General features: G+C 44.8%; 1 protein-coding gene across 1 annotated transcript in view; it reads right to left on the reverse strand.

The window, feature by feature from the left end:
• The window catches only part of LOC147725616 (uncharacterized), a 124,077-nt gene that overhangs the window by 54,317 nt on the left and 54,736 nt on the right, over positions 1-15,024 (reverse strand). The window contains exon 3 of the mRNA XM_086964308.1: positions 3,459-3,707. Coding sequence (XP_086820434.1) covers positions 3,459-3,707 — 249 coding nt within the window. The remainder of the gene's footprint in view (positions 1-3,458; positions 3,708-15,024) is intronic.

Here is a 15,024-nt window from a genome sequence, read left to right on the forward strand (position 1 = left end):
TCCGACTTTGAAGACTTTCTCCAGACCCAAATCTCTGACTACTTAGAGACTAAAAAACAAACATATGTGTGGAGGGTCAAGGGGAATATTTTACGACCGGTCTGGTCGTTCCCCTGCTGTCAAGATACAAAACACAACAACAGAGCAGACCAGGTCTAGAAATGGTGTGTAACTATACCAGTGACTGTGAAACAGTTGGATGCAAATGTGAGCAAATGCTATTGAAAACAAAAACTATTGAAAACAACAGCTAGAGCAAATCCCATCAGCCCACCCTTATGGTGGAGTTTACGTCATGTGGGAATTGCTGGTCATACCATACCACGTCCGACCATATAGTGCCGGTGCGGGAGTGGATGTCAATAGTCTAACCATGGTGTACATCCTAGAGTGATGTTAATAAAGTGCAGTGCTCAAGTGATAGTGATAAATAAAATTGACTACCCAGACTCTGAAACACGTTCAGACAGAAGTCCATGTGTCAAGGGTTAAAAACACGCCAAGTAGTAAGACTACCCTATGGCGCTGTGCAGGACGGTCGACATGTTTCAGCCTTAGGGGCATTGCCCCGGCTTTCTTCAGGACCTTAGACATAGAATAGCTACTGCAACTACATGTGATGTGTGAGGAGAGAAATAACAATGAATGTACTAAGAAAAAGTTACATATCTACCAGGAACTTTAATGCTTAAATGTCCCCTGGAGGGAGAAAAACATGTCTTCTTCCTATCAAAAACAGAAAAACATTTTTTCAAAAAACATTTTTTCAAACAACACTAGATTACACACACACACACCCGCATGCATACACAGATCTCTGTGGTATAGTTACACACCATTTCTAGACCTGGTCTGCTCTGTTGTGTGTTTTGTACTTAGAGACTAACCCACACTTAGTTACTTCCCCCACCATGGTATGGGAGGCAATGAAGGCAACCCCTCATGGCTAGATAATCTCCGACAAGACAGCTGCCCGATCCCATAAAGCTGCCCGATCCCATAAAGAGGTAGTCTTCCTGAAGCATGATCTATACTTGGCAGATGAGGTCTATGTAGCTAAACCCACTGCCCAACTGAAACATACAGCGAATTTGAAGAGGCTTGGACTTCGCCAGAAATATCTGGACACTTCAGCCTCCACATACCTTATCTCACAGGGAAGGTCTATGAAGTGGGGGATAAAGCTGGGAAGCTCATACATTGGTCGGCGAGCAAGGACCTAGCTCTATGCCCGATTTCTTCCTTGGTGGTGGGGATGGGTAGAGATGTGTCATATCCTCATTTGATCGTGCAAGAATTTGCCCACTGCTTTACCCACAGGCATGCCACTCACCCGGCGATGGAACCTGAATGCCTTCACCCTGTTGTGAAAGACTTACTTCTCATCTGCCTAGCTGACACTGACAGACAGGAACCCAGCATGGAGGCTGAGATATCAGCAGCAATCGGGGCACTCCCCAACGAGAAATTGTCTGGCCCCAATGGCTTTCCACTGGAACCATATAAAATATGCCTCCCACTGACCACTCCCTTACTTGCAATGTACAAAGAAGCCCCAAGAGTGGGTTAACTCCCCTACAATCTCTATGGACCATCTCAAACCACGGGAATCTCTGCTGGTCCTATAGGACTATCTCTATCCTTAATATGGAATCTAAGAATCTTTCCATGGTGGCAAACCCGGTGGTGAAAATTATCACCTCTAACTCAACCAGACCAGAATGGCTTTATGCCAGGACGCAGTACTCGTCGCTGTCTCCGTCAGGTTCACAGCATTATTGCCTAATCTGCAGATGTGACGTACAGTCCAGCCCTCATCTCGAATGATTTAGAGAAGGTCTTCTACTAAGCAGTTAGTTCCTGTTCTGCTTGTTGGAACCGATTTACTTTGATCCCCTCTTTTGCCGTCTGGTTCGTACACTTTACTCCGGTTCCTGGGCTAAGGTCTGAGTAAATGGGGGTAGCCTCCAGGGCTATACCCGTGGAGTGTGGTACGAGACAGGGCTGACCTCTCTCATCCCTACTCTTTCTATTCCCCATTGAGCCGCTGGCAGAGTGGATCCATCAGGGTGCACAGCTCTGACTTACATTGGCTGGATGAAGGTGAACACCGGGTCTCGCTCTATGCAGATAACTTGCTTGTCTACCTGGGCCTCAGTCCCTGGCCTCCTGCAGGTTAAAGGTCGACACCGATTCCTCCGGCCTCAAGGTGTACTGGTTCAAATGCACCTACATTCCCCTACGGGACTCCCATAATGACATTAGAGCCATAATCCTGTTCCCCTGGTATACTGCCCATTTCCGATACTTGGGAATTCAGATCGCCTTCACCCAGCGGAAGGCTTGGGACCTTAACTCCACACTCCTCGTAGCTGGTGCCAGAGGAGACAAGGCCCACTGGGCTACTCTTCACTTAATGTAGCTGGCAGGATAGCGTGGTCTAAGATGGTCTTTTTGCCAAGGTTCCTTTAAGTCTTACCAAATTATTCTAATCCCATCCCCCGGTCGTTCTTCCGCAACCTACATTCTGAGGGGACACATTTTGGCTGGTCCGGGGACCTGCTAGGAATCTCATTCCTCAAGGGCATGCTGCACCTTTACAATTGTGTGCTGGGGGTTCTCAGACGTTCCCCAATATATTTGTGGGCCAACCACCTTTTCCCCATCACTGACTGATTCTTCTCTGCCCATGGGAATCTCGCCATAGCGATTTAAAGAAGACAGAGTACCATAATGTTCCAATGCAGAGTTCAGTCTGCGCTGTCCCCATAGACCTGCCCTTAGATACTAGTGTGATTTTGCTCGCTCCGCACCGATCTTTGAGGCAGATTGGGTGGCACAGGCTGCCAACAGCAATGACACCACTATGGGTGGGTTATTGGCTCCCCCAGACTGCTGCCTTGATGTCATCTGGGAGTGGGACTTCATAGGTGTCTTGACATTGGGGATGTTGGACTGACACGTCTATGCGTACATTCCAACACCTTATGTACACCTACACTATGCACAAGTCAATTCTTTGGCTTTTTACAGCTACGACACGCTCTGAAAGCCTCCCTCAACTCTTAGGTGCCCTCAAGCCAAGCACCTGGAAACGCACTTATTATAATCGCGGTTGGTAAAGAAGGGCATATATTATCAGTGTATTGGGGAGAGGAGTTTACCCAATGGCTAGGGCGGTCGACCTCGAATCTGGGGATCAGGGTTCGAGTCTCGGCAATGACACTACACATTCTGTGATTCTGGGAAAGTCACTTAATCTCCCTGTGCCTAGCAAAAATGAATGTGTCCTCATGTAATGCAACTGGTGGCAGGTAAAGCGCTCGGATACCCGATTCAGGTCAGGTTTGCGCAATATAAAACATTATTTTTAAAAAAAGTGGTGCAAGTGCTTTGGCAACTGTCATACTAAGTTTTTAAATTGCCACCGTAAGGAAGAGTATACATTTGACCCTCACCATCCATCGTGATATTGTAGACCGCGTGCTGCCAGCCCCTCTCACCACACATCACGCTGCACTGGACGTATCCGACGGCTTCTGCACTGGGGATCTGCAAGCTGTGGTTACCCGACAGCAACTGAGAGGCTGGCACATTGTTCTTATTGTGAGACCAAACCACAGTGTCCGCTTTTCCAGTGAAGCGGCAGTGAAGGAACACATCATTTTCAGACTGTGTGGCTGCAATCGAAACGTTGCAGACAGGATCTGCAAGAAAACAGAACATATTTAGAAAATAAATTCAACAGCTCAAAATGGACGCGGAGTCATGTTCTGAAGAGCTTAAAGTTACATTGCGTTGCAAGATCAAATTTACATTTTGGAAAATGTAATGCCACCAAGAAATTTTAAAGCAATTAACAAATGAAATCAGCCTAAACCTCCAAGATTCACTTGAGTAAACATAATAGAATATTTTCCTATAAAAGCTTGCACTTGTAACCAAGGTATATCCGTGGCATGCAGGTAAAGAAACCTACCCCATTTGATGGTGCAATTACCAAACACAAATTTCCAATCTATTTGAATTGGGTAAACAACGGCAAGATTGAGAACTCCATACAAATCGGGTTTACCCCAGGAGCATTCAGCGGTCTATCCCATGGGGTGGGACAATACAACTAATCTAGGGAAATTATCAATTAATGTGTCATTTTCAAACATAAGTGGGTAGTTTTTAATCAAGTAATTGAAAAAATTCACTGGTGAAGAAATGAAACCAAAGGCAGACTTTTGAGTGTGTAGACCGCAGCCAGAGAACAGAACACTGGAGAATTGTAATGCTTCAGGGAGTTTTAACACTATTCTCTGCAGCTTCGTGAACTTGGATTCAAGTAGTCATTTTTTTTCTTTGACCAGTATGTGGTTAATAAGCCATCTAAAACAGACAAACACTTGGTGGGACTATCCTCACATTAAACTTTTGGGCTGAAATTTTGGCCACTGTGGAGGCAATTCTCGGTTATCTAATCTGCACACACATCTCATTACTGCGTCCTTGAAGTTCCCTTTTGCAACATCAAACTATATTTAACTGCCTCATTATGTGCAACAGCCCAAAAAAACTTTAATTTTTTGTTAGAAATGTGCGGTCTCTAGTTGGCAATGGTTTGCACCTTTGGCCAAATAGGGGGCCTTCCTTCTAGTCAAGATAACGGCGATACACTCCTAAAATAACCACTGCTCAACCCCTAGGTAGCTTGGCACGAGCAATCAGTGTAATGTCTGTGCAGGACGGTAGTGGCAACCATCGCAGTTGTGTTGTGAAGCGTAGTGGTGCAGCATGCAGTGCTTTCAAGTCACGGTGCAGGCAGAAGCTCAGTGGCAGTCCTCCAGCAGCATCAGTGAGACTGGGACTGCGGTGTGGAGGGTTCGTTGTTCATAGAGGTGCTGACAGGTCATGGTGCAATCAACAGGGGCAGTTGCTGGGAGCTGGTGTCGGTCGGCCCAGACTGTGGGGTGCGACGGGGGTGGTGTGTCGTGTGACTAACAAGCAGTGCCCACAAACCACAGTGCGTCATAGGGGGCCTAGTCAGCGATGCAGTCGGTGAGACCAGGGCAGCAGAGTGAAGAGGGGCTGTGCGGAGTGCGGTGCCCACAGGTCGCGGTGTAAGCAGCGGCTCGGTGGAGGCGATGATCATCTGTGAGACCAAGGTTGCGGTGCGAGGTGCAGCGGTGCCTTCTGAGGAACCTTCAGGACATAGAGCGAGCAGCAGTGCTGGTTGCTTCTCCCCCTCTGTGGCAAATTATACCCATGGTTCCAGAGTCAGTACCCAGAGGTAAGTGAAGTATTTGCTGTCCCCGAGACTTCGAGAATAGGAGGCAAGCTCTCGTTCAAGCCCTCAGCAACAAGTGAAGAAAGTTTAGTCCAGTCCTTTCACTGCCCAAGGCAGAAGCAGCAACTGCAGGCCAACCCAGCAAAGCAGCAACACAGCAAAGATGCAGTACTCCTCCTGGAAGTTCTTCCAGCTCTTCTTCCTAGCAGGTTCCTTGATCCAAGCGAGTTCTTAAGGTCTGGGCCCCAATATTTATACTCCGTTTCTTTTTGTTCTGTTGGGCAAAGAGTGTGTATATAGTCCAAACCAGTTTGGTCCTCTCTGGCCCAGCTTCCCTGCAGGAGGTGGAGACAGCATTGTCCAAGGCAGACCAGGCCCATTCAGGTGCAAGGAAATCTCCTCCCCTACCCTAAATGCAGCCCAGGTCTATTCAACCCAGCCCCGACTCATCCAGGAAATGCAGAACACACCTCAACCCCCCAGTGGCTGTTTGAAGAGAATGCACATCCCTTGCCCCTGTCACTCCAAAGCAAAATAGTCAATCCACAACCCAGCAGAAGCACAGGATGGTTAATCAAGAAAATTCCTACTTTATAAAAGTGGTATTTTCAGACACCGAATAGAAAAATCATTTACTAAAATATGCATTTCTATACTCCGAGAAATGAATTTTAGAATGCCTGAACTCAATCTTGTCCCAATAGGAAGGTATACTCGTAAAATGTTAGAGTATTCCCCATTCTATCCTATGGCACAGATAGCCTTTCAACAGTGAAAAATGTAATATACTGCATTTCACAAACAGGACATATCATACATACCAGTACATGTCCTACCTTTCAAATACACTGCAACTCACCCATAGGGGTGCCTAGGGGCTACCTTTGGGGTGACTCACATGTACTAAAAGTGAAGGTTAGGGCTTGGCAAGTGGGTACACTTGCCAAGTCAACATGGCAGTAAAAACTGTGACAGACATTGCAGTAGCAGTTCTGAGAATCCTTTGAAAGGCTCGTGTGGGTGGCACAATCAGTGCTGCAGGACCACTAGCAACATTTGATTTACAAGCCTGGCACTCTCAGTACACTTTACTAGGGACATACCAGTAAATCAAATATATCAATCATGGAAACACCAATTCAAAATTCAATTTACAATAGGAGCACTTGCACTTTAACACTGAACAGCAGTGAGAAAGTGCGCAGAGACACTAAACCAGCAAAAATGGAGTCAAAACCGGGAGGTCAGAAAGCAAAAAGACAGCCGAAACACGCCGAAAGATGCCAGGTCTAACACTTATGAGAAGAAAAGATCCTCGGCCAAGCATACACTCGCATTAGCAGCTGTGGACATTCATGGCTTATGATCAATTCTCAATTGCAATGTCTGATCATTGTAAAGATTCTGAAAGGTTATGGAGCCCTCTTGTACAGTAAGCAGTCACATGGGATCCCTACTGGTTGCTTCTCAAGACAGATCTCTAAATAGGCATTTGCTAGGCCAGTACATGTAGTTTTTTCGGGGATAATAGGTGCCATACTCGTGTCTGCCTGTGTGGTTTGTTCCCAGTCTGTTGTCACCCTTTTCTAATTGAGAAGGTGCCACGTACTCTGCTGTGCATGTTTCACTATTATCTAGTTGGGCAGATGGTATGTACTCTTCTGTGCATGATAGTTATGCAGGCTACGGATTTTATTGTTAAGATCACTATTTCAAGAGGTGGGCTGATTAGTTAAAATCCTCAGTGTTCCTGTGACCTAAAGGTCACCTAATGCTTGTTTGTAGTTTACAAGTTAAACTGCCTTAACAGGTGGTTCTGATTAGTTAAAACAGTCTGGTTTCTGCTGACCTAAGGGTCACCTGATGCTGGTCAGTTTATTTGTTCACCAGCCCTGACAGTAGGTAATTAGTTAGGCTTCCTGTTGACCTCAAGGTCATTGGGTATTGTTATATTCTTGCCTGTCACTTTAAGTCTACTGTTTGGTCGCATGCCACTGCATGAGACATGTTTTGCTTTAAGATCCTTCTGTGTTCCAGAACTGTTCTCTAGGTGCATTAACTGTTGAAGCTCAGAGAGCCTGAACTGAGACATAGATGGATGTCATTCGTGCTGCCAATAAACCTACATTTCTTTTTCATCATTCCTGTCTGGAGTATTTCTACAAATTTGGCGACGAGGGAAATCACCACTAGCAGCACGAATTTATCTTAGTGGTGCTTTGAACCCATTTCATTCATTTTGCTTCAATTTAAAAAATTCTCAAATGGTATGTACAAGATTTCTTTATATGCATCTTTGATTATGCCAGCGGCTGTTATTTCCTCTTTGTGCTTTGATTGCACCTGCGGCAGTAATCGTAATTTATTTGTACTATCTTCAATTTATACCATTTGAACAACATGAGAACGGTCAAGTTGAGAGATTCAATCGAGTTCTGAAGAATTTTGTTGTGGAATCAGTCAAATCTGGAGTATCTTGGGTAAGTTCTTTAAGGGAAAGGCTGTAGACTTACCGTATTACACCTCACACTATCACTGAGGTAAGTCCTTTTAAGTTGTTCAAGGGTAGAAATCCAGCTTCAAGAATGTTACCGTGGTGGTTAAAAGAGAAATAAAATCAGTTTTCTGTGGACCAGGTTAATATTGAGGATGTTGCCAGACGTGTGGGAGAGTAAGCAATTCAAGACTAAAGAATGGTATGACAAAAAGTGGAATACAAAATCTCAAGAATTTCAGGTGGGAGAATGGGTGAGAATTCTCAGACCGGGTTTGTTATCCAAGGGTTCCAATAAGTTTAGTGATCCCATTCAAGTTAAAAAAGTATTTTCTAATAGTGTCATGACTCAGGATGGCAAATTTTGGAATGTCAAGAAATTAGCTAAGTGTACTGTCATGAGTGATAAGAGAAACCCATCTAATAAGCAGAGCGATTTGTTTCCAACTGATTCTATTGCTCATAGAGTGAAGGATACCAAACGTGTCATCAACATTCCTAAAAGATATGTCAATTGATTTTGTTTGTTTTAAGACTTGTATTTTTAGGTTTTCAGATATGCTATTTTGTTTATAGTTGTATAAGTTTATTTTCTTTGTTTTATTTGTTTTGATAAAGAGGGAGAGGTGTTATATTCTTGCCTGTCACTTTAAGTCTACTGTTTGGTCACATGCCACTGCATGAGACATGCAATGAGACATGTTTTGCTTTAAGATCCTTCTGTGTTCCAGAACTGTTCTCTAGGTGCATTAACTGTTGAAGCTCAGAGAGAGCCTGAACTGAGACCTAGATGGATGTCATTCGTGCTGCCAATAAACCTACATTTCTTTTTCATCATTCCTGTCTGGAGTATTTCTACAGGTATGCTTGCTTGTTGTTGGTTATATGATAGTCCGAGCAGTGAACTTCGCTCGCAGAGTTTTCCGCATTACGCAGAGCTCGCAGAGTTCTGAAAAACTCAGCTTCGTGCAGCAGAGTTTTTTTCCCCTTACTCGCATTCATCAATGTCAAGCTGGCGAGCGAGGAAAATTCACCTCCCGGTGAGATTTTTCCTCATTCTCGATAGTCAACATCAAGTTGGCGAGCGCGAGCATAGGAAATCAATCTCCTGGCGAGATTTCTCAACGCGGACAGTCAGATTTGTCATTGCGAGTGGTCGCATATGCATGCGACCGCTCTCGTTGAGAAGCCATCCGTTCGCGTTGAGAAAGTTGCTCAAGAGGCAGAAAGGAAGAAGCGCCCACTTGCCCTGTGCATGTTACGGTTCACGGTGATTGCACAGTGTGGACAAGTACCAGGCACTAAAAATCACAGCGAACGGCATTTATCTAACGCACTCTGCTGGTAGCGGAGCTCCGCTTAGAGCGGCAGAGTTTTTTTGGGCACTTTGGGGAGTTTCGAGTAGCGCAACTCTGCAAACTCCGCCCCAAATTAGTTATATGTTTATTTGTAAAGCACACTATCACACATGAGGGTATCTTAGTGCTGCCCTGTTCACATGCCCTTATTTAGCTGCATTGCCATCTAATTAAAGGTCTCCACTCCCTGCCTCAGTTTCTTGCCAGACTGCCAAAGACCACTTTCTAATTGACAAAAAGCACTCATTTATCTTTATGTAGGTTCCAGTGCTTAATGTGTTTGTTTACACAACCTTCAATTCCCGGCCCCATTCTCCACTAGAATAAGCCTTCTAGTTGACAGGAAACACTTATCTTTTAAGAAGCTTCTGATAAACAATTGTATAAATACAGCTTTCAAACTTAGCTTGGCTTCGTTGACATCTTGAGAGAGCTGCATCTTCCATCAGCACCACTCTTGCTACAAGAATAGCTTTAACATCTTCACCTGGAAGCTTCCAACAACCTTGAACCCAGAAAACGGTTCAATCAGCCAGCAACCCCTCTTGGAAATCTGTCCCCTCCAGATAGCTTCTAACATTGAACCCGGTAACCTGGACAATCAGCCAGCACCACCAAGCCACGATTGCCTTGACTATGACCATCTTTTCGCCATTCAACAGTCTAGCTATTCCGGCCCTTCACACAGACATCAGCTTAGTGTACGAACCAGGCGCTTTTAGTTTTGACATACTCTTTCTTCATGGACTCCCTTGAAATTACAGTTTCAATAAAAAAAGTCTTGGCTAAAATAGAAGACTGGCTGTGTCAAGTAACACAGTGTTACGGACAGATAAAAATGTCAGATTCATCTGAGCAGAGGCTAAAGGATAAGCGCTCAAGATTGCACGCACAGGTTTGTGATAAAGGGCCCTTCACAGGGACTTGAATTCCTTATGGCAATTCTTGCTTAGTTGGTTTCATTCAGTACTCACATCACAAGCTGATTGTAAAGCATCAACATAAGGTTGTCCGATAGGACTGTATTCTTGGGCGCCTTCCCACTAGAGCTTAGGAAGATGATCTCAGGTCTTGCAAAAAGAACAATTCATGGACACAATGCACAACAAGGTCATACATTCACCCCAGTGCAGGGATCTGGGCCTAACTCCAATGTTTTTTTTTCTCCCCATGCCATTCCAGTTTGAACTCAGCCATATGCAAATCAGTCTTGACCCTGTGCCTCATGGGAACAGTCCAGCCCGAACTGCCTGGCCAGGTCCTCCCTGGACTGGAAACAAGCATCCTGTGACCGGTTTCTGAGCATCACCCCTCATCAGCCAGGCTAGCTTGAATCCAGTGGCATGGAAAGCACAGGACCCAGGCCTGGGCAAACCTGTCGACTTGGGTGACAAATGCAAAAAGAACAGTTGATGGACAGAATGCAGAATATTGTCATACATTGACCCCAGTACAAAGATCTGGGACTAAATCCATGGATCTTTTCCTCCCCATGCCATTCTAGTTTGAACTCAGCCATATGCAAATCGGTCTTGACCGTGCACCTAATGAGATCAGTCAAGCCCCAATGCTAGCCAGGTCCTCCCTCAACTGGAAACAAGCATCCTAGGACTGGTTTCAAGGTTTCAGCCCTCACCAGCCAGGATAGCTTGACTCCAGTGGCATGGAGAGCACCGGACCCATGTCTGGGCACATCCTTCCTACTCGGGGTGAGTCAACACTGATGTGCATATAGGTGGGTCTGAAGTAGGGTGGTGAAGTGAGCTAAAGAACAATGATTGATTCAACCCAGATCTGTGACTGGGGGTTGAGTGTCTGCTAGGTTTCAGCGCTCCGTCCATCATCTCCTTTTTTGTTTTGCTTTCTTTGCCCTTAATTAGCAAGGTATGCCCCAGATGTGGGTCCCTTGCCTACTTTATCACTGGATTTAAGTTAGCCTGGGGGATTATAGGGGTGTTACCCCGAAAACGGTCCCAGGATGCTTGTTTACAGTCCAGGGAAGCCCTGGCTTGGCAATTCGGGCTGGACAGTTCCCATGAAGCACAGGGTCAAGACTGGTCTACATATAGCTGGGCCTGAACTGGGGTGGTGAAGTAAGCTAAAGAACAATGATGGCTTCAGACCAGATCTGTGACTAGGGGTGAAAGTCTGTAAAGTTTCAGCGCTCCGTCCATCATCTCCTTTGGTTTGTTGTCTCAGGTGTTTGGCATGAAGGGCCTCTCCATCTTTTCACATTCTGTTCTTAGTTTATATATTTTATCTGCTCATTATTGAATCTTTCACAATAAACAATTACCAGAAAAGGCATTGGCACTCTTCCGTTTACATTCTGTGTAGCCATTCTTATTGTTTTAAGCCATGCTTATTGTTTTAACACTAAACAAGAAGAGAATTAGCAGCTTCCATGAAACCTTGTTCATTTTCTAAACAATCGCAAAGAACAGAGGATTCAATTTGTAAGAAATAACATCGATATATTGAAGCAAACTTTATTAACACTTAATGACAGCAGCGAATATTGACATGACTAAACATACTTTTAAATTTCCACATTTACATCTAAATACCAAACAAATATAATTTAAAAAAGGGCATAAAATCTGGAAAAAACTGTTCATTGAAGGGAAAAGCCTAGTCATGTTACTGCCAAGATTGATTATTTCAGTAGATGTCGCTGTAAGGCACAGTTCATTGGGCAAAATGGCAGTGAGTTGAGTTCTTCCTTTCCCAAGTCAGGATCTATTCCGGATGAAGTTAATCTCAGGTGGTCTCTCAGCATCCACTAGTTGACTGCTCAATGGCAATGGTGTAATTCAGGTGTCAAAATCAGTGCGTGATCCCACTTTAGGATTATCTGACCATTGCCAGCATATTTGTAACAGGTTACATTGAAAGACACGAGGCTTGGAAGCAGGTATTCCAGAGGAGAATACTTAGTCTTGTGGAGTGGTGTGGTTCACTGGTTAGAGGCGGCAGACCCGTAAGCAGAGAACGGCCCGAGACCAGGGTTCAATTCCCGACGCGGCAGGGTCGTGGACCAAGGTCAAAAACTGACTCGATAATTCTCGCCTTGGTGCCTAACCAGGGAACACACTCGGCAACTCTAGGCATTAGCTTGCCTCATCTCTACAACGGCCCCCCACAGACGCCGGGAATGCCTGGTTTCACCTTGGAGATACCCAGAAAGGGACCATCTCACAGGGAAAACCAGAACGGGTTCCCCAGCGGTCTTCAGCACCAGGATACTCCATGGAGTCTCAGTGCCCTTTACAAGTACACCCACATTTACATTTACATTTGTGGAAAGGGATTCATGTGAAAGCAGGGAAGATGCTGGATGCGTCGGTGGTATGAGGAGATCCCATATAAAATGCCTACACTCATGCAAAGTTCATTTAACCTCAATCGGAACAAGAGGTGGTGAAAGGAGCAATGCTCACTAAGTAAGGTGGCAAGTTTGTCAAGTTGTTTTACGGCACTCCCAGAGGGGATCAAAGCAGAATCTATACCTCTGCCAGGGAAGCCAGTTTGAAAGAAGAACCTTCAATCAAATGTCCAAGAAAAAAAAATGTACTCTCCAACCATCAACCAGCATTCCCATGGTCAGGCCACTGACAACCGGCATAAAGCTGGCAGGATGTTCTGGATCAAGGTTCTTAGGGTTCAGCCTTAAGGTACATGAGAAAAGGAAATTGTTGAAGTGTCTTGCTGTAATGCTGTGATTTTGGAGAGCCTTAAGGAAAGCAGGAGTCCAGCAGGGATCCCAGTAGGCCACTGGTAGCCTAGGATAGTTCCTAGTATTGGGAGTTGGAGAGTATTTCAAAGTCTCCCTCAGACCATTACCTACCTGGATGTCATCCTGTTAAGCTTGTTCTGTGAAGACAGGTTGGTGTGTTCTTAGAGCTTGAGAATATTTGCTTCGAAGACCAGGTAGTCTGATGTCAGAGAAGCTTTGGAGTATAGGATCTTTGTGACAATTTAAATTGTGAAACCCTGTCATAATCCAATGTAGTTCTTTGAACATTTTGCTTCCAAAGCTGAACTACTTAAGTCTTTTGACGCTTGTGATAGACCGAAGACCCCAGCATGATGCTGGAGGGAAAACTTCGTGCACTACATCCGTTGTAGAAATTGCACTGATTTGGCTTCAACTCCATTATTTCTACTTTCATAGAAGACGCTTTTACATTAGGGTTTGGGGATGCAACACTTAAGGGGCTGCAGTCTTTCTAAACCTTTGGGGATAATTAGAAATCCCCAACTTATTCACCTGGCTGAAGTGTATGTGGTAAATTAAACATCAAAAGTAATGAAGTTAGTTTCATGATCTGTAGGTCGTCGTGTTGGGAAAAACGATTGCAAAGGTCTTTGTGAGATGTCAACAATGAAGACCAAGACTGTGGCCACTCTACGAGACTTGGATGCTTCATGCATCTGAGGAAACCTGGTGTCCTGATGGAGAATATTGCATTCAATGGTGTGTCTCGCCAAGTCTCTTGGCGATTAGGATAACAATTGCTCACCCAATAAACTGTATATTTTGTGATTTTCACAGTATGTATTAATTCAAACAGGCGCTTCTGCAAAATTGCCAATTTGTTGTAGCTATTGTAAGTCCATAATTTGGAATGCACCACAATCGTGACTGATATAAAGAATCAATTTAGACTTCTCAAATCCCTTAACACGGAGGTAGCTGGTCAAGAGTTTGGATTGTTTTATAGTGGTAATATGAACTCATTCATCTACGTAATAGAAGGGACACTGATGCACACATTTGGATACAAACTGCATACTATCAACCATGGATAAATGATAGAGGTAATACGTTGATTAAAAGTTTATCGACAAATGATTGGCAATAATATTGTTTACATTACAGACTAAAAGATTGAATGATCCAAAGCGTGGATTAAAATTAGGAGCAAATTGGGTAATACACAAGGTGAGGGAAATCAATAACTTCTAAGTTTGTCAGAAGGGAAATTATTTGGGTACATTTTTGTGATGCAAACCAGATGTTCACATCTCACATGAGTCTGTTGCGGTTTATGGTGATATCTGTGGTGGCATCTGGAATGACATCTGGTTGGTTGGAGTGGCTGGCCGTCAATAAACTCAAAGAAAAACGGTCAAAGCAGGTGACCACAAGCAGGTTGTGTAATCCGTAATACATCCATAAAAGTCGTTGGTATTCGTCTTCTAGGAGCCATTTCTGTGAGGATTCTACATCTGGGGACAGTCTCAAAGGAATGGATTGTATAGCCAGTTTGTGATTAACTATGTTGTCCCCGAAGAGGAGAGCAGGTCAAACATGTTTAACAATTCTTTTTATTCCTTTTTTTTTTTTTTAATGATTATGCTCTTAGCCTAAAGATCGGCCGTGGGATGGGAGCAGTTTATACGGTGGTAGTAGTAGTTTACAGGATTGCAGCAGAGACTCAGCGGATGGAGAAAGACTAGTTGTAACTTGTAAGGTCCTTCATTCTACATGCCCAAGCCAAGACCAAAACAAAATGTGCTAAACCATCCACTAGAAATTGTGCATTGACGGAAAGAGGTCTTAAATAGTGGAAGTGGAGTGGTGTGGCTCACTGGTTAGAGGCGGCAGACCCGTAAGCAGAGGACGGCCCGAGACCAGGGTTCGATTCCAGACGCGGCAGGGTCGTGGACCATGGTCAGCGGGCTCGATAATTCTCGCCTCGGTGCCTACTCCAGTCAGGGACCACACTCGGCAACTCTGGGAATTAGCTTGCCTCATCTTCACAACGGCCCCCCCAGACCGCCGGGGATGCTTGGTCGCACCTTAGGGATACCCATTAGGGACCATCTCTCAGGGTGAGCCAGGACGGGTTCCCCAGCGGTCGAAGCGCGGAGATACTCCTCCGGGAGTCGAT

This window comes from Lissotriton vulgaris, chromosome 3_2 (assembly GCF_964263255.1).
Source record: "Lissotriton vulgaris chromosome 3_2, aLisVul1.2, whole genome shotgun sequence".
Classification (NCBI taxonomy): Eukaryota; Metazoa; Chordata; class Amphibia; order Caudata; family Salamandridae; genus Lissotriton; species Lissotriton vulgaris.